General features: G+C 38.0%; 1 protein-coding gene across 2 annotated transcripts in view; it reads right to left on the bottom strand.

Annotated features, from left to right (window-relative positions):
* The window catches only part of LOC137501881 (putative fatty acyl-CoA reductase CG5065), a 191,894-nt gene that overhangs the window by 117,591 nt on the left and 54,460 nt on the right, over positions 1 to 19,843 (bottom strand). The window contains exon 2 of one of the 2 annotated variants that reach the window (XM_068229016.1): positions 3,442 to 3,645. The exons of the other annotated variant lie outside the window; for it this stretch is intronic. Within the exon in view, the coding sequence (XP_068085117.1) occupies positions 3,442 to 3,645 (204 nt within the window). The remainder of the gene's footprint in view (positions 1 to 3,441; positions 3,646 to 19,843) is intronic. 2 annotated transcript variants of the gene reach the window in all.

Here is a 19,843-nt window from a genome sequence, read left to right as displayed (position 1 = left end):
CTGGCGATTTTAACAGAGGATGAGGAGACTGCCATCAAGCAGCTTGAGATACTTAAGGAATCTGCAGATAAAGTGGGACTACAGATTTCATTTGAGAAAACTAAATTCTTCTGTTCAAAGACAGATATCACGAGCCTGAGAACAAAATATGGTAAAATCGACCGGGTCTCGTACTTTAAATACCTCGGAGAATTCATCGAACCGACAGGCCTTGAGAAGATCTCACAGCAAAACCGTCTCCAAAAAGTCAAGAAGGCATTAGGGTTAGTTCAAGACATCTACAATAAAAAATGCATGTCAAGACAGACAAAAATTCGGCATTACAACACAGTCATAAAACCAACAGTCCTTTACGCAAGTGAAACATTGTCACTTAACAGTAAACAAGATTTAGAAGAAATAAAAAAGCAAGAGAGGAAGATCATCAGGAAAATCCTAGGAGCAAGATATACCCAAGATGGTTACAGGCTACAATCAATCAAAACAACAGAAAAAGTTTCAAACATTGAAATTGACATAAAGAAAAGACGAATGAAATTCTTTGGACACCTCACAAGATTACCAGAAAATCGACTGTCAAAAAGAATATTAAATTATGTTAGCTCACTTAAGAATTCAACACCTTGGCTGGACGAACTTTGAAAGGACCTCAAAAATGCAAACATATGTGCAACAGACATTTTAGAAAGAGACACCTTCAGACACAAAGTCAACAAGTGGGAAGTTACATCAGAGCAACCAAAGCAAAAACAGTGCAGACCGAAATGGTCGGAAGAACGTAAACAAGCCTTCTCAGAGAGAATGAAAGCCTATTGGAAGAACAAGAAGAACCCAAAGAAAGCTTGATTGAGTTGTTTGCTTAACGTCTTCCATTATTGGGAGAATATGCTAATAATAATAATAATAATAATAATAATAATAATAATAATAATAATAATAATAATAATAATATAATGCTACTGAATTTCTAATATATCACTAATAATTTATAATAAATCAAGCAAAATGTATTTTTCTGTTGTGTATTTATGTCTGCCGCACGCTACTGTACCCATTCCAAAAGTGCACGTTGTGCTGGTTGACATTACAAAACTATTCCCCAGTTAAGGAGTTAATGGAATCAAATCTGTACACTTCCTAATATCACTTGCACTTGTGAAATTAAGCACGCAAAAATCAAAGGTAATTAGTGCTTTAAATGTTTGGAGAATTGAGGAAGGAAACATTTGTCAGGTCCTCCAGAATTTCAAGATCACTTTGATTCTATTTACAGTCATTTGGAGAGTTTATTCATTGAAATAAATGCTGCTAGATGTCATAGGAATATTATTCACTCTGAGTTAAATGACAATCACTCCAACTGGGTGTTAGACGTTAAATGCCTATATACAACACTGTTAGAATGCAAAATATTGAGCGAAATTAGTCCCGTTAACTCGCAAGATTGTTTTAAAGATGTAGAATAAAATTGTTCACTCAATCTCTGAAGAGTGAAAATCGGTTTCATTCACACAACGTCCTGAGTTCACAAATAATGTAAAACTATTTCACAGGAAGACCAGCACAGTGAAGTTAGGAAAGTTACTAGTATTTCAAAGTTCCATTCAATTCACAGTTTATGAATTTAAGAACTGTAAGTTCTGATACACAAGATTTTAGTCACTTGAAAATGTTCAAAGTATCGCACTCGCTAACTATGCGGCTAAGTCCATAGATAGAGAAATATTAAGTATGTGTTCTCACCATTATTTTCGCAGAGTATCGAATTCTTCTACTCCATAACTTTGACGTATCATAGCAATGATGACCCCCAGCAGTCAACCGTACAGGTTCGACAGTGGGACAAGACTCATTTGTGTCTGATTCTCACGTCGCTGTTATACTGGAGTTGCAGCAACTGCAGCAGTTCAATTCCTCTCCATAACTTTCTTAATCCATGGTGGATTTTAATGAAACTTGGTAGTATTGGAGGCATTACTCTCATATTCGTATCGTAATTAATATACAAGTTATTATGGGTAGAAAGTATGGAAAGTTTAATGAATGACGTAACTTAGCCTTGGCGATTTGGAGCTGGCTCCTATGTCACTCGCCACATGTTTGCTGTAGCCAGCTGCTTGCTGGTGTGCGGTGCGTATTTTAAAGTTTGAAATACTTCAAAATCAATTCTAGACCAGCACTTCTGGTACAACATATTTTCCTACCTCGAACAATTTTCAAGAAAAATTGCTTCTCTGTGTCTTAACGCAAGTTTTTTCTGATAAAACCCAAAATTACAGGTAAATTTAGTCTCAAGAAAAGGAGAATACATGCAGAAGGAGATACACAATAGTGAAAATTGCGGAAAATACATAAGACCATAACACGGGACAGGTACTCCATGTTCGATGCCGATTCCTCAATCCAAGAATTTTTGTGTCAGGGGTTGTTCGTGCCGTCTTCATCCTCATTTCATCCTCATCACGATGCACAGGTCACTTACAGGCGTCAAATCAAAATACCTGCATCTGGCAAGCCCAACTTGTCCTCGGACACTCCCAGCACTAAAAGCCATACACCATTTCATTTTTTGTGTTAGGGGAATGAAAACCAACAACTTTATCGAGTGGGAATTGGAAAAGAAAATTAACAGGACGAGTTTTGCATAAGTGAGAAAGCAATACCAAGTTCGTAACTGGGCTTGTGGTCACTGCATTGGGTGCTTCAGACACATACTCTGTAGTATCAAAAATCAAAATCTCTTTATTTGCAAATGAGGTGTCTACCTCGGTGGCAAATGGTACACTAAAATACATTATTGTCAAGCACTAAATATTAAATTAACAAGAGAAGAAAAAAATTTTTTCCTATAATACAATATTATACAATTTACGCTAACAATGTTTTCTATTAAACACACAGCTCATCCTTAATAAATTTATATTGTTTACAAAATTCTAATTGTAATATCTCCTGTACTACTTACAAATATAGTCAACTGATATACAGTATGTGGAATTGCTTCAAATGATACTATAAAACTGGTATAACATTAATATTTACATTGCATTTATGTTGGGTCTTCGCATCTGTCAGGTGCATTTATATATAGAAAATAAAGTGAATGGTAAATCACAATACCTACGAATATCACTCTGCATTTCATCATAATAAATGTTCAAGAACAGCTCTTTCCTCTTACATATATGCACACGTACAGAGGAAGAGAGAGAGAGAGTGTGTGTTTGTGTGTGCACGTCCATGTGAGTCTGATCTGTTCCCATTATGCATGCCTTGTAACCTGAGCAATGCACAGTTCTGGGAAGCTGTTTTGTGCTTCAGAACAAAAGATTCTACAGCAGACCGGATAGACTACCCTTTCTACTGCAGAGTATGTATCTGAAGCTCCCGGTACACATCTACCTTGGGTGAAAGGGGAACCAATACCAGTACAGGACTTACCACATGCTCGGTGAACTCTCTGAGACGGTCCTGGGGCTTCATTCCCCTACGACGCCGCACTAACATGTAGATGTTTCCTATCCTTGGACAGGACCATAGCAGTTTCTCCACCACTAATTTCCCCACAAAACCAGTGGCCCCTGTCACGAATACATCCTGTCCAGCGTAGAACTCTGGGATGGTTGTAGCTGGAAGAGTATCATCCTGTAAAATTTCAAGATATACTCTTTACAGTATAGGCTATTGTCTTTCTTTCAAATGATCTATCAACTATGTCAGCAAAACTCTCAAATATTGGATCCTACTTGATAAAGGATAAATACATGTTATAATAGAGTTCTCCATATATAGAGAAAGATTTCGTAATTGCACCTGTGAAAACCGCTGTGTGATAATATTGTCGAAGAAATGCTGACCTGCAGCACATACATCATCAAGAGTGAGAATTCCTTGACATTACTTGTACAATATTGAACCTTACTGGCCAAAGTTCTAAGTTGGTTTTCACATAGCAGTTTTTGCAGATACAACGATGATATCCGTTGCCAACTGTGTTATTTTGTTTTACTAACAATGCGTCTTGTTGAGAAGTACATTTTTTATTTTATGCTGTTAACAGTGTCATGATTACATAATTAATTAAACAAGGCATAGAGGGTTAGACAGGGTGTGTATTTGTTGAAATATGTGTGTTATTATGTGTTCAGTGCTCCAGTGGCCGAGTACTGCATGGAGCGTGGTGCGCGTGCTGCCATGTTGCTTCAGCATCATCCAGCCTTCAAGAGTTTTACCACCATTTCTGTAATTTAAACACAGTTGAACCAGGGGCAGTTCATGAGGTAGTGCTAGTGTGCCATGGCACCACCAATGTAACCAAGAAAGATATATATACTGTCTGCTTTACGTCAAAATGACACAGATAGGTTTTGTGGCGTTGATGGGATAGGTAAGGGCTGGGAGTGGGAAGGGAGTGGCCATGGCCTTAATTAACGTACATCCCCAGTATTTGCCTGGTGTGAAAATGGGAAGCCATGGAAAACCATCTTCAGAAATGCTGAGAGTGGGGTTCAAATTCACTATCTCCCAAATGCAAGCTCACAGCTTGCACCGCTAACCGCACGGCCCACTCACTCGGTAACAAAGAAGAAATATGAGATTATTTTCCACCCAAAACCAGTTAATATTAGATTTAAATTTCAAGGAAATGTATGCATATCTTATTTTGCCATCATTTGAACGAGCACACAAACTGACATGCCCTCTGGTAGCTCTTGTCTGAGTGTGAGCCAGATCTCACGAACATTGCTTCCGAACATAAGACACTGTACAAAAGACTGTTTGGCTCAGTTTGCTTGGGTTTTATATGTGTTGTTAAGGAATGAGATTGTGCCGGTGACTGCATGATGCAATGCTTCAATTTCATCCGCCAGAGTGCAGCATGTACTGCAACTAGAAATAACACAGTACAGTATATGGCGCATTACAAATACACAAGAACCTCATTTATCCGGCCCTCATTAATCTGGATCTTCGGTTTATCTGGATCGAAAATAATAAAAAATTATTTTTACATGTACAGTATTTCTTTTACGGAATCGACTCTTCTTGAGTGGTTTCTTTTCCGCCAAGGATAGTTAAGGATAGGAATTGGAAGTAATTCGGCCTTGGTCAAAGGTACCATCTGGAGAAACATTCCCAGGATGGCCGAGGTGGGATTTGAACCGATGCTCTTCTGAATGCAATGCACTACTAATTCACTGATGGTGAATTCAAAAATGAAATTGGCGCTCCAGCAGAAGAAACAATGACTCATGGAGAGGCAAAAATGCAGCTGGACAAACTGATGGGCTATTTACAATCATAGACTGAAAACACTCTGGCAGAACTGATGTTAGTAAAAGGTCGTGCTGCACGCAAACGCTATACAAATGTAAAATGTAAAAACCTTATTTTAGTGCATAAAACAGAATGGTAAATGTAAGAAAATTGTTCTTATATGTTTTTTACAATTGCAGAAAGGTATTACCATACAACTTATGTTAATAAATTATATAACATATACTGTAGCCTACTTGTTTTTTAGTTTATCCAGATTATCCAGATTTTTGATCATCCGGATCAGTTCCGGTCCCACTTAATTCATATAAACAAGGTTCTTGTGTATAGAGTTTGTGTCACTGTATCTGACGACTATTTTATCTTTTAACAACATATGCTTTGTTCCCTCATGTTAAAATGGACACCGAGCAACAACTTTTTTCAAAACTCATATTAGCAACAGATAAAAAAAAATTCTCAATTTGTGATGTTGCTAATCATCTGGGATTTTTGCACTGAATTTTGCTCTGTTTCTTTCATGTAAGTTGGCGACACACAGTGGCATAACTAACAGGCCCATACAGCCCACCATGCAGGGGTGGAGGAGGCCTCAGGGGGCCCACAAAGCCATTCAATGGTACATTATACCTAAATACATATTTTTTTTAGTATTGTAAATTAAACCAGCAAGTGTTTTCTAGCCAAATTAAATTATGCAATCTATATATATAAAATAAGAGTTTTGTCTGTACATTGCTCATAATTTAAAAAAGTGGTATTTCTGTATTAGTCGTGTCCATAGTAACAAGAAAATGCACTTTTTACTTTTCCGTAATTTCTGTCTGTCTGTTTGTATGTATATATGTACACGCATCACGAGAAAACAGCTGAAGAGAAATGAATGAAAATCAGTATGTTAAGTTGGGGAATGAGCTACTACAATCTAGGCTATAAATCATTTTATTCACGCTGAGAGAAATGGTAGTTTAGAGGAAGGCCTATAATTTAATTCTCAAATATTCATGTTATTAGTGGTCCTATCGATAAATACTGCATAACTAAAGTTATATAGAATTAAATTTCTGATCATTTATGTTTTATACATTTTTACCATACCGGCTATGATAACAGAGAGATTCATGAATTTGTATTTTTGTTGCCAAGTCCATATCAATGCTGAGCCACGAGGAAATAGGTAAACAGAATTTAATGCAAATTGGTATACAGTCTGGGAATAAGAAACTACAGTCTAAGCTATAAAAAATTTTATTCACCCTGGATGAAATGGTAGTTTAGGGGAAGGCACCTAAAATGTAATTTTTAAATACAGTATCTGTGTTATTGGTCCTATCAAAAAGTACTACATAATGGAATATATAGAGAATACAATTTCCAATCATTTATGTTTTATTCAGTTTTACTGTACCAACTATCATGAAAGTGGTATTTCAGAGAGAAGAAAACTAACTGTGAAGGCCTACAATATTGAAAGCTCATAAAATTGATCAACAATAACATTAGGTTGACCATTGTTTGTTGTGATGTTCTTTGTCTCTTATGCTCCCACTCATCTCCGATAAATGGGATTACTGCTGCGTACCGAGTATAACAGCCTGCCTGAATATTGGTGGGAAATAGCATGGGAGTTTCTATTATTTTCTTCTCTAGTATACCATTCCTCTGGTTCATATATTTTCTGATACTGCTGGTACATAACACACTGGTTCATCATGTCATTCCAGCTATTCAATCCCTGCTCTGAGGCACTGATCAGAATGAGCAGAGAGCACATTTAACCGAATAATGGCAGAGGAGTATTCATGGCTGTCTGTGGCGTGGTAATCCCAGCTCTGAAACTTTGGACTGTTAGATCAGCAGCATACTACTGTTCATTAAAAGTGAGAAAATGTGTGGTTTTTCATTTGATCAACTATTTCATATGATAGCATTGCTTTTAGTCACAACATTCCCACTGGCAGCATTGTAATGACCTAGGTTGATTTCAGTTGGGAAAACTACAAAGGCAGTCTTTCTGAGGATGTAAAAAGGCAGGTGGAGAGTGAGAGTCTGCCATTATAATGAAAATTCCTCAACTTGATTGTGACTGATGGTAAGCAAGAGGGCCTATCATTGCAATGAAAATTCCCTAACCCAGTCTTCACATAAGAAAAGATGCTTGGTGACTTCCCTGTTGCGTTTCTGGGGTAACGTTAAGAGCTGGAATTTAATATCATCTTACTCACAACGTGTACACTACCTAACCTAGAATTCTGTATACAATGCAGAATTCCATAGCAAAGCATGGGCACATCACCTAGTGTAAAAATAATTTTCTAGTTTTTGATATTGACATCTGAACATCACCTACTTACAGATGTGATTCACATTGCACATTATGATGCAACTCTCTATTGGAGCACCACTGCATATATTGATGTGATACAGAGTTGATGCAATTTGATGAATCCCCAAGCTGTGTATTAACTGGCAGCTGAGCTGGGCTGGGACATACATGTGTAAGCAAAACAAATACCAACACAATGAACCTGATTGTCAGTCAGTGTTGCCTGGTCTCCCACAGTATTTCTCTGTATTCATTGTATGTTATAGGCTTCAAATAAGTCATCTCTCCCCACCTGTTGAACTCTAAATTCACACTTTATTGCACTGTACAATTCAAAGGCAAATCCCCAACCTGCATTTAGAATCAGATCACAATTGTAATTCACAGTAAGTTGTGATCAGTTCAGTTCGTGACCTGGTGAACTGTACACAAGTTTATATTATGGGTTCAAGTACCGATGAATCTAGGTATTATGATAAATCCGTGTCCAGTGTGTCAGTTCAAAGTTAAATTGAGAATATAGCACAAAAGTCAGGGGAATGCAATGATGTGTCAGTGACATTTCAGCAAATAGTGATTTTGAAATTTGTGTTAGTGACATTTCCGTAAAACACAGTGATTTTGAAACTGATAGTATGAAAAATATGATTGACATTGATCGTGGCTAGATCAGTAGTTTAAGATAAAGATTTGAAAATAAAAATGGTTAATTCAGAACCTCACAAGCAAAGGATGCTGTGACAAATAGATTATTCAACTCTGAATATCATAACTAACCTAGGGAGTGGATTTTTATGTGCTGAAAATGTGATAAATATTTATTGCTTATCCGCTAAAAGTCCTAAAAATATTTTATAAAAACCTTTAAAATTTCTGCTTTCTTCTTCTTCTTCTTCTTCGTTTAGGCCTACAGTTGACCACGTGGTTCTTAACTCTGACAAGCTTTTTTCTTTTTCTTAGCTCAGTATTATTCCTTCATTCTAGCACTATGGATGTCTTTTCTTTCTTGAGTCCATTTCACTCCTACTCCTGGACGCAGTGATTTAGCTCTTAGTGACTGGATAGTGTCAGATGTCTTGATTAACTTTCTGAACTTATCTTGGTTATAAATGTCAATATGATAAATATTTATGTATTGTAGGTCTTTCCAAACTAAATTCATCCATTTGGCATTTGTTGCTTTCTCTCTAGATACAGTGTTAAAGATCCTTGAAGTGAGTCTCTGGCTGTCCATCCTGCCTATGTGACCGTAGAACATTAGTCTTCTCTTCCTCATAGCTGTTGTAATGCTCTCTATTTTACTGTACAGTTCTTTGTTGTGCTTAATTCTGTACCCATCTCTTTCTTTAATGGGACCCATAATCTTTCTGAGGATCTTCCGCTCTTTCAGTTCCAGTTTTCTGAGCTGTTCTTTCCAGGTCATGTTTAGGCATTCTGAGGCATAGAGCACAGATGGTCTTACTACGGTGTTGTAGTGTCTAAGTTTAAGATTCAAGGAAAGGGATTTAGACTTGTATATGTTCTTACAAAAATGATAAGCTCTTTCTAATTAAGTGCATCTACTCTTCATTGCAAGGTCCTCATTTATATTTGGGGTTATCAATTCTCCAAGATATTTGAATGAGTTGGCCTTTCGTATTATTTTGTCTCCCAAAGAAATGAAGGTGGGTGCTTCTCTGATGTCGGTCAGAAATTCTGTTTTGTTGACAGCGATCTTCAGCCCTACTTTAGCTGCTATGCGTTTGAGGGAGGATAGCTGGTACGTAGCTTCTTCCATACTTGAAGCTAAGAGTGTGAGGGCATTTGCGAAGGCTAAGCAAGTGACACTTAACTTGTACTTTTTGTAGCCAATTTTTAATCCAGAGTTCTCAGTTATTCTATTCATCCATTCCCAAATGACCTTCTCCAGCAGACAGTTAAACAGGATGGGAGACAAACCATCTCCTTGTCTAACATCTGTTTTGATCTCAAAGCTGTTTGATAATATCCCTCTGAATTTGACTTTGGACATGGTGTTTGTTAGAGTAGCCTACACAAGATTCATGAGCAATTAGTGACAAGTACAATATTTTGTTAAAAGAAGCACGCCGTGTTGGTAATGAAGAAGAGATTACCACTATTACCAAACTACAGGAGTTGCATCATAGGAAGGCACAGGCAGGACAGGATGCACTGAAAGAAGCTGTGGAACGTTTGAAGACAGACAGTGGTATCCATGTGATAACGTTTGATCTCCAGCATGCCCTACCCAGCACAAAATTAAAAACTGGGCCTTGCCTTTACAAGCGTAAACAATGGTACTACAACCTGAGTGTTCACAGCTGCAGTCCTGAACAGGGATATTTCATCCTGTGGGATGATTCAACAGCAAAGCATGGTGCTAATAAGATAGCTAGTGGGCTAAATAAATATTTTGAAGAGTCTGGTATCATAGGTTCCACTGCTTCGTCCAGCACAAATCCCAAATGCAGTGACTGGGATTTGAACCATGGAAGCCAGCGGTGAGAGGCCATCACGCTGCTGCCTAAGCCACGGAGGCTTTTCCATCCTTACTACAACCCCTAAATACCCCCATAACAATGTGCAGAGATCTGTACCCTTAATTTACAATCCCATTTATGTGATTACCACAGTGAAGATCTCTTGTTATATTAACACGTAGATACTTAAAGTGATTCTCACCAGAAGCTTTCACCCCATCAACATGTTACTTTAAAATGAGAGGACTTTTCCTCGTAGTGAAACTCACAACCTGACTTTTAATCCCATTTTTCATCATACCATTGCCTGCTATCCACCTGATAACTCTGTCTAGTTCTTTTCTCAGTCGCTCACAATCTTTTAACTTATTTATTACACTATACAGTATAATTATGGAAGAATGCCAATGATCAAACTCTCCGAAACTTGCATAAACATATTATTGACATATGGAATACCAAAAAAATGCCTGAGGAATGGGACTCAGCAATAATCCATCCCCCCACACAAGAAAGGTGATAGGTCAAATCCCAATAAATATAGAAGGATATCCCTTGTTGATGTCATATATAAGATCTTTTCTAAAATTATTCACTCAAGAATACAGGAACAACTGGACCAAGAACTTGAAGAGTACCAAGGAGGATTTCGGCCAGGCAGAAGTTGTCCAGATCAAATCATCAGTCTTAAGTGGATTATGGAGCATCAAAGAGCTCAAAGCAAGAACCTAGTCATCACTTCTGTTGACTTCAAAAAAGCTTCAAGAAAGAAATGCTAACCGAACATCAAGATTGGTAGAAATATAAAACTAAACTGCTTAGCATTTGCAGACAATCTTCCACTACTGGCAAATAATGTGGAAGAGGTTGAAGTCCAAATTGAACAACTAGAAAACATTGCAGCAAAAGTGGGGTTACAAATTTCATTTGAAAAGACGGAAATTATACCAATCTTTGAGGTGGACAGCCCTGCTATTCAACTAAACGATAATAAACAAATTAAGGTTGTAAAAAAAAGTTCAAGTATCTTGGGAAAATTATAACTTGGAACCTAAATGAGAAAGCCTCAATAGAATACAGAACAACAAAACTGAGGCAAGCACAACGAGTCACATGGTGAACATATAAGAAGAAATCTCTCTCGATAAATGCCAAATTCAAACATTATGGTTCAGTAATTAAACCTGAAGCAACTTATGCAAGTGAAACTCTGTTTAAGTTGAATACCAAAGCAACAATGGATAAAATCCAAAAAATAGACAGAAGTATCTTCAGGACAATCTTCAATAAAAAAACATCAAGTAATTGGACAATGTAGACTGCTGCCTAATGAAATAATCTATCGGAAAAATGAATCAATTGTGGATACAATGTGAAAAAGGAGAATTGGCTTTTTCAGCCATATAGTAAGACTACCAGAGACCAGACTGCTGAAACAATTATACATTTTCTTTTGGAAAAGTAAAACCAAGAACAACTGGTTTGTTGAGGTCCAGAATGATTTAGAAGAGCTGAATATAACAATGAAACAAATTGCAGAGAGAAAAGAGAAGAGGATTCTGAGAAGTAGAGATACAAGACTAAAATTAAAAACAGTCAAATGAAAACAGTACACCATTACAGATGAAGAGAGGGTGGCCAGGTCAGTAAAAATGAAAAGTTCTGGGAAGAGAAGAGGAAGTTGAGAAAACATTACAACTAATATTGTGAAGACTGTGGTGTAATGGATTGATTCAAGTGCTCCAATGTGGGTGTAAACTATGTAAATAATAAATAAATAACATCATCTGCAAAAAAGCCTTATAACTGATTCCAATTCTTTACTCGTATCATTTATACATATAAGAAAATATTGCGGTCCAGTAATACTGGACCTATCTCATCACATCAATACTGCAATGGAACGAAGTACGAGTTTCGGATAACCTCACTCTATCGGATCCAATAGCTCAATCAAACGGGGTCCTACAGGGTGACCCACTGAGTCCTTTGCTGTTTATAGTTGCAACCGCAGATATCCCAAGAATTACCCAAAAGGAGGGAGTATTTTCTTGCGCGTATGCCAATGATATTGTAATTGGCTCAAGAGACATAACAAAACTACAGGAAACTGTAAATGACATTCAAAACTGGTGCTCCGAAAACAAGCTGTTCATAAACATCTCAAAAACTGACACCATGGTGTTCAGGAAAGGAGGGAGAGTACCCGCCTCAGCAGAGACCTTCATTCGGGATAAAAAATTAAAGATAGTACCAGACTTCAAATATTTAGGCATCACCCTGCAATCGAGCGCATATTATTTCACAAAACATGTCACAGAAAAGGCAACTCAAGCAATGATGGCAATGCATGAAATAAAAGACATTAGATCACTCAGTCTGGAGACAGCAATGTTGCTATTCAGAGTAAAAATTCTTCCAATAATGACTTATGGCACTGAAATTATCTGGACACATTTAACAATGAGGAACTTATCAACCTTCGAAAAGGTCAAAGCGAACTATATAAAGAAGGTGATAGGTGTATCAAAAACGACATGACCTAGACTTGTATATCTCTTCGCAAGGGAATCATTTCTCATAGAAGATCTCAGGACAAGTATGCCACTACTGAACACCGGTGCATCAAAAAAACTGCTAGCAAATCTGACGGAGAAGAGAGAAGCAGTCCAACCAGACTTCTATGGCACAGGGGCAATGATAGATCGCTCGTGGACAAAAGCTAATTTTGAATTAAGACATGTCATTACAAGATTAGCAGTTCATGGTTTTCATCACCTACTCTGCAAATCAAAACACTTCCATGACCCAGGTATAGACTGTGATTGCAAACTATGTGGAAAAACGTGTGAACAGTACCACATTGAATTCTGTACAAGAAGAACAATGTCTATAAGTGATTATGCAAATATGTAACCCATCAATGTAACCTATACTCTCTGTTATGGCTATTTGGCTCCATTAAATATATTATTAAGTAATACTGCCTTGAGGCATTACCCTCTTAATGATTACAGGATCAGATAATGCTCCATCTACTCTAATTCTCTGAGTTCTATTTTCTACAAATGTAGCCACCCATTCAGTCACTCTTTTGTTTAATCCAACTGCACTCATTTTTGCCAGTAGTCTCCCATGATCTACCCTATGCTATGCCTAAGACAGATCAATCACGATACAGTCCATTTGACATCCTGAATTGAAGAGATCTGCTATATCTTGCTGGAATCCTTCAAGTTGAACTTCAGCAGAATAACATTTCCTAACCCAAAATGCCTTCTACCAAATTAGTTAGTAATTTTGCAAACATGTTTAATATAATCAGAAAGAATGCTTTCCTGAAGCTTACATGCAATGTATATGTCAAACTGACTGGCCTGTAGTTCTTGGCTTTATGTTCATCACCCTTTCCTTTATAACCAGGGACTCATATAGCAAACCTTCATTCATTTGGTACAGCTTTTTCATGCAAACAGTAATCATATAAGTATTTCAGATGTGGTACTATAACCCAACCCATTCCAGCTTCTTTTCTAGTTTTCAACTTCTGTATCTTATTAATCATGTCAGTGTTTTCCAGGCTTGCAGGCCATGGTCCAGGAGAATGTGATGGTCCCGATGTTTCACCGAAGACTGCATTTGGCATTATCAAGGGTTTTGACTAACTTTGATAGCAGTGAAGCTCACAGTGGAATGGAGTGGTGTTGCAATTCCACCTCATTATGCAGGGCAGGCTACGATGTGCTGCTCGCCTACTGGTCCGCCATATTGGAGGGACAGTCGCTGATTGGGTGTTCTTTGACCAATGACTGAAGTCGATAGAACATCCGTAATAACATCACTCTAGATGGATCAAAGTTGGATTAAGTACATCATTTCTGTTATCTTGGCAGTGTAATAACAACAGATAGCTGACAATCTGCAGAAATCACTAGTAGAGTACAGAATGGAGCACACTTATCATCTCGTGAGAAAACTTCTTTGGGATAAGGAAGTTTCATTAAGATCAGAAATAATTTACATAGTTTAATATCGCACCCCTGCAAAATTTTAACGTGTATTATTTACAGAAGAATAGAAATACAAGTTGAAACTTAGTTGGGAGAAGATCATGTTTGGCTCGAGAAGAAATGTGGGCACATGTGAAGCAATCCTGACTTTACATCTGACCTTAGAGGACCGAATAAAGAAAGACAAGCCCACATACAGTACGTGGCATTCGTAGATCTTGAAAAGGCATTTGATTATATTGATTGGACCAAGCCATTTGAGATTCTGAAGGAGACTGGGATCAAATACTGAGAAAGGAGAATTATCTACACATACACATACATACACAATCTGTACAAAAATCAGTCTGCAGTGATAAGAATTGAAGGCTTTGAAAAGGAGGCAGCAATCCAGAAAGGAGTGAGGCAAGGCTGTGGTTTGTCCCCTCTCCTTTTCAATGTTCACATAGAATGGGTGATAAAGTAAATCAAAGAGGAATTTGAAAAGGGACTCAAAGTCCAGGGAGAGGAAATCAAAACCATGAGATTTGCCAATGATATTCTTATTTTATCTGACTCTGCAAAAGATTTGGAGAAATTGCTGAATGGTATGGAGAGGTTCTTTGAGAAGGAATACAAGATGAAAATAAATAAGTCTGAAACAAAAGTAATGGAATGCAGTCGAACATGGTCAGGTAATGCAGGAAATATTAAATTCGGAAATTACGTCTTAAAGGAAGTAGATAAGTATTGTTACAGTACTTGGATAGTAAAATAAGTAATGATGGTAAAAGTAAGGAAGACATAAAATGCAGACTAGCACAAGCAAGGAAGGCCTTTCTTAAGAGAAGAAATTTGCTCACTTCGAACATTGATATAGGAATTAGAAACATATTTTTGAGGACTTTCGTCTAAAGCGTGGCATTGTATGGAAGTGAAACACGGGCAATAACTAGCTCAAAAAGAAAGAGGATAGAAGTTTTTGAAATGTGGTGTTACAGAAGAATGCTGAAGGGGAGAGGGGTAGATAGAATCACGAATGAAGAGATAATCAAATTAGTGAGAGGCGGTTGATTTGGCTAAAATTGACAAGAAGAAGAGATAGAATGATAGGACACATTTTAAGACACCCAGGACATGTATAGCTGGTTTTTGAGGGAAGTGTAGATGGTAAGAACTGTAGGGGTAGACCAAGGTATGACAAGCAGATGTAGGATGTGGTAATTATGTAGAAATGGAAAGGTTACAATAGCATTTAAATATTTTATTATGAGGTCCACCTTTTAAAATAGTATTTAAATATTTTCAATATATTTTCAATATATATAATGTATTGAAAAGATGGACCTCATAATAAAATATTTAAATACTACTGTAATCACAGTTCAATACGGATCAATCATAATGAAATTTATATCTTTTAATGAAAAGATAGGGTTTTATGGAGTGCTGCATCAAACCAGTATATGGACTTATGACTCAAACAACAACAGCAGCATTATGTAACAGAAATGAAAACTGCCGTTTAGTTAAGTGATGAAATATCAAAAGAGTTACTGGTACCGTGCACAAGGATAACACGAATCTAACAGGCGACGTTAACTGAAACAATAGAACTTAGAGTTCAAAATACCATCTTAGTTGGATAATTTATTTTTTCTACCTCAGCGCTAACAGAGGAGAGATTTTAACCCAACTGGACTAATATTATGCAATGATACAGTAAGCACGATAATTTCTAATAATATAACTTGAGGATTCCATGCCTGGCCTTTGCTCATGACCTTACTTTATTAGCAAACGACATGCATGAGGCCACTATGCAGCTTCAAACACTGCACTCTATAGCAGCTAAAGCAGGTCTCATTATCAACATTGGAAGGACCGAGTTTACCACCAACTTCAAAGATGCCCCTACAACAATTGGAGTCAGTATACAAAGCATATCAAGAGAGTTAAAAATGTGAAGTACCTCGGAGAGTGGATATCGGAGGACCTAAGTGAAACGATGGCTCTTGAACAAAGGAATATCAAATTAGACAAGACCTACCATGCCTGCAGAAAACTGTATGCCTCAAAGCATTTATCAAAGAATGTAAAACTGAGACGTATTAATGCAGTAGTCAGACCATCAGTCCTCTACGCAGCAGAATGCCTATCCCTAACTAAAAAGACCCCACTGAGAGCCCTGGAAGTGGAAGAACGGAAATTCCTGAAAAGAATAACAGGGTAAAGGACCCTACCAGATGGAAGGCAATGGTACAAACCCAACAATGAACTCTACCAGCATCAAGAAAACCTCATAGATGCCATCAGAAGAAAATGTCTGACTTTCTATGAACACCTATACAGAATGGATCCTAATAGATTATCCCATAAGATCTTCAAGGTTGCTAACAAAGGCAAAGCTACTGGATTCCCCTGGAACAAGCAAGTGCACAAAAGATCTTCCAGAGCTTAATATTAATCAAGCCACCATTACTGACAGGAATGCATACCGTTTAATAGTCAAAACTAAACCTTTCCTAACATCCCTTACATCAGTTAGCCACAAAGGAGCCGGGAATTGGTCAGAGGAGTGCAGGAAAGAATTTGGCGTGAAAATGAAGGAATACTGGGTCAACAGGAAGGCTCAAGAGGCCGCTAAGAACACAATCCAGTACGCCAAAAGGGGCAGATGATGACAAAAACACAGTTAGAACACAAGCACCGTGATCCACAGATGGCCTAAATGCAAAGAAAAAATATAACTACACTACAATGTTTCTAAAACTGCAGTTTCATCATCATCTTTGCATTTTCCCATATATATGGGGTCCGCCTTCTTGCAATGTTTCCTCCACTTCAATCAATCCATAGCCCTCCAAGGGCTGTTTGGTGAGCCGCATGTCATCTCTCACCCTCCCCAGCCAGTGTGTTTGAGGTCACACTCAAGGTCGGCGATCCTCCACGATCAGCTGAAGGGCAGTCTTTGCAACTGAGGTTTCACTGCCACGGAGTACATGCCCATACCATCGCAGATGTGATTCATGCATTTTCTCTGTGATTGGGGCAATATTGAATTTCTTCCTTTGAAAGATGTTCAGTAGCCCGGTCAATATCATCTCGACTGTTCATGCTGAAAGGTTTTAATTTTTTGTTAAATGTCAAGTGAACTTTATATAATAGATTTATAGCAGCTAAGAGCCATGAATCAAAAAATAAATTATAGTGAAAATGAAAGGTTATTCACTACATAACTCCAAGAGACCCCCGTCTCATATTACACACTCAGCATGATATTTTTTACATTTTTGTCCACATAGTTCACAGATGCACTCTAAGGGTGGCTCGTGGAGTGCTTCGGTTTTACACACTCGAAAGTGGAATCCGTGAATGAGAAACGGATGATCAAATGTCGAAGATCATAGTCGGGCGCCTTCCAGTCTAAAGATGTCATGGCTTCAGTTCCATAGAATATAGACCCTATTTCTTTCTTCTTAGCTTGTAGCTCTGTTAGAAGGTCTTGGTAGGGGGCTGTGGATGTTAGGCATATCTTTAGTCTTATATTCTCTATATAAAAGGATTCCCTGGATAATTCATAACTTAGTCCAGACGGGGCGTATCGCAACAAACACAAAATCTTCTTCAGAAAAGATGCCTTTGTTGTTTCAGTTTTTAAAAGTTTTTGGTGAGATAGGGCCAAATAATTTGTATGCCATAGGTGGTGATGGGACTTATTTTACTAAAGAAGATCTTCCTAGCACTGTCAATTGATAGTCTTTGTAGCAGATTTATATTGTTCATCGCTATAACTGCTACTGTCGTCCTCTTCATTGCATGTTTCATGAGAAAGCTTCCAGAGGTCTGCAAGGTTACACCAAGATAATTGAAATGATTAACAATTTTTTGGGAGACTTGTTCACAGGACAGCTGGCCTGTGGCGGCAACTCTGCCACCCCTTCTGAATGTCATGTGAACCGTTTTGTCCATGTTTATCTGGAATTTGTTTCTTTTTGCTTAGGATACCAACAGATCCCAGAATTTCTGTAAGTCTTCCAATCCTCTGTGGGAGGGGTCAGTAGAATAACACCTATGGTATCCCCTACCTGTCGTAAGAGGCGACTAAAAGGGCCCCAAGGGCTCTGAACTTGAGAGCGTGCGTTGGTGACCACGGGGCCCTTATCTGAGTCCTGGCATTGCTTCCACTACTTGTGCCAGGCTCCTCACTTTCATCTATTCCATCCGACATCCCTTGGGGGTGTCTAATTTTCACGCCTTTCACTGCCCTTTTTCTTTCTTTGGCCAATACCTTCATTTTACGAAGTGTCAGATCCCTTCCATTTTCTCTCTCTGATTAGTGTTATATAGAGGATGATTGTCTAGTTGTACTTCCTCTTAAAACAATAATCGTCACCACTACCACCATCACCACCACCACCACCACCACCACCACCTAAGTCTTCCAAATTGGAAGAGCTAAGGGCCATGACATCTGCATAGGTAGGTAGAGAGATTTGCCCTTCAAATTCCTTCAGTATTTCCACGACCTATGCAGTAATCAGGTTGAATAAGAGCGTACTAATCAGGTCACCCTATAGAACACCCCTCGACTGGATGATAGGTTGTGAGGATTGAAGATTATCTTTTACAAAGACTGTATTTTCCTGTAAGATGTTTGCAGATATGTTTTGTTAGATAATTTCCTTCTCCTAACAATTGCCCAAGTTTATCAATAAGAATCTGATGATCCAGCAGTTCAAGAGCCTTTTTGTAGTCTATAAAAATGACAGGGTATTTGCCTCTTTTATGTCTCAAGAGCTTCTCCGACAGCTTCCAGTAAGTTCTGTATTGCATGTAAAGTTCTGCCTTTCCAAAATCCGTATTGTTAACAGGGGATGATTTCAGTTGTTAGCGATGTAAAAGACTTCGAAGTTTGCATTTTCTAAAGTGATACCTCTATACGAATCAAGAGAGCCTGGGTTATCTTTACCTTTATACAGTATCCTCAGTAAGTAAGTTTTCGAGCTAGAAGGTATTTCACTCATCTCAAGACACTTGTTCAAGAGTCCAATTCATATTATTCCCAACAATGGAAAGGAATTTTTCAGGTGTTCGTTACAGATCTTGCCTGAGCCAGCAGCGTTCTGGTTTTTTAGTCTCAATATGGTTGTTTTCACTTCATCCTCCGTAATGGTAGGAAAACTGGCGCTTTCTCTTGTGATTTGGTTTTTCAGTGCAGTTCCGTTGTTGAGTTTATGCCGGAAGTGGTTTACCCATGTATCCATGGCAGTAGATTGAGAGAATATAGGGGATTTTGTCTTCATTGCGTCAAAGGGGTTTTTATTGGCGGCTTTGATAAAGTTTCTTCCTTCCTTCTCCAAACAGGCAGCCTTTTTTTCCTTTACGCGTGTCTTGTATTCTCGTCTAAAATGTTATAATTTTGAAGGTGTTCTTGAGTACCTACCATACTAGACGATCTTGCTCTATGGAAAAGTGTAAGAACCTGTTTCTTTTTCTCGTAGCAGACACTGTCGATCCATTGTTGCGACCTTCTTGTCTTTAGATGGAAAATTAATTGCGCGTTCTTGATGGTTTGCTCAAGCGTTAATGCAGCTGCTTCAGTCTTCTCTTGTTGAATACCTTCTATTACTCAGTTCGCGAATAAAGCGAACTGCTCGAGACTACTGATATTTATACTTCGTTTTACCAATATTCTTGCTTCCGTTTCACTTGTAGGTGAGGTGCGTGTCTCTATTATAACCGTTCGTGGCTGTGGGTGGTTCGAAGTG

This window comes from Anabrus simplex, chromosome 8 (genome assembly GCF_040414725.1).
Source record: "Anabrus simplex isolate iqAnaSimp1 chromosome 8, ASM4041472v1, whole genome shotgun sequence".
Lineage (NCBI taxonomy): Eukaryota > Metazoa > Arthropoda > Insecta > Orthoptera > Tettigoniidae > Anabrus > Anabrus simplex.
Note: the sequence above shows the minus strand (reverse complement) of the source record. Positions and strands in the feature narration are given on the sequence as shown.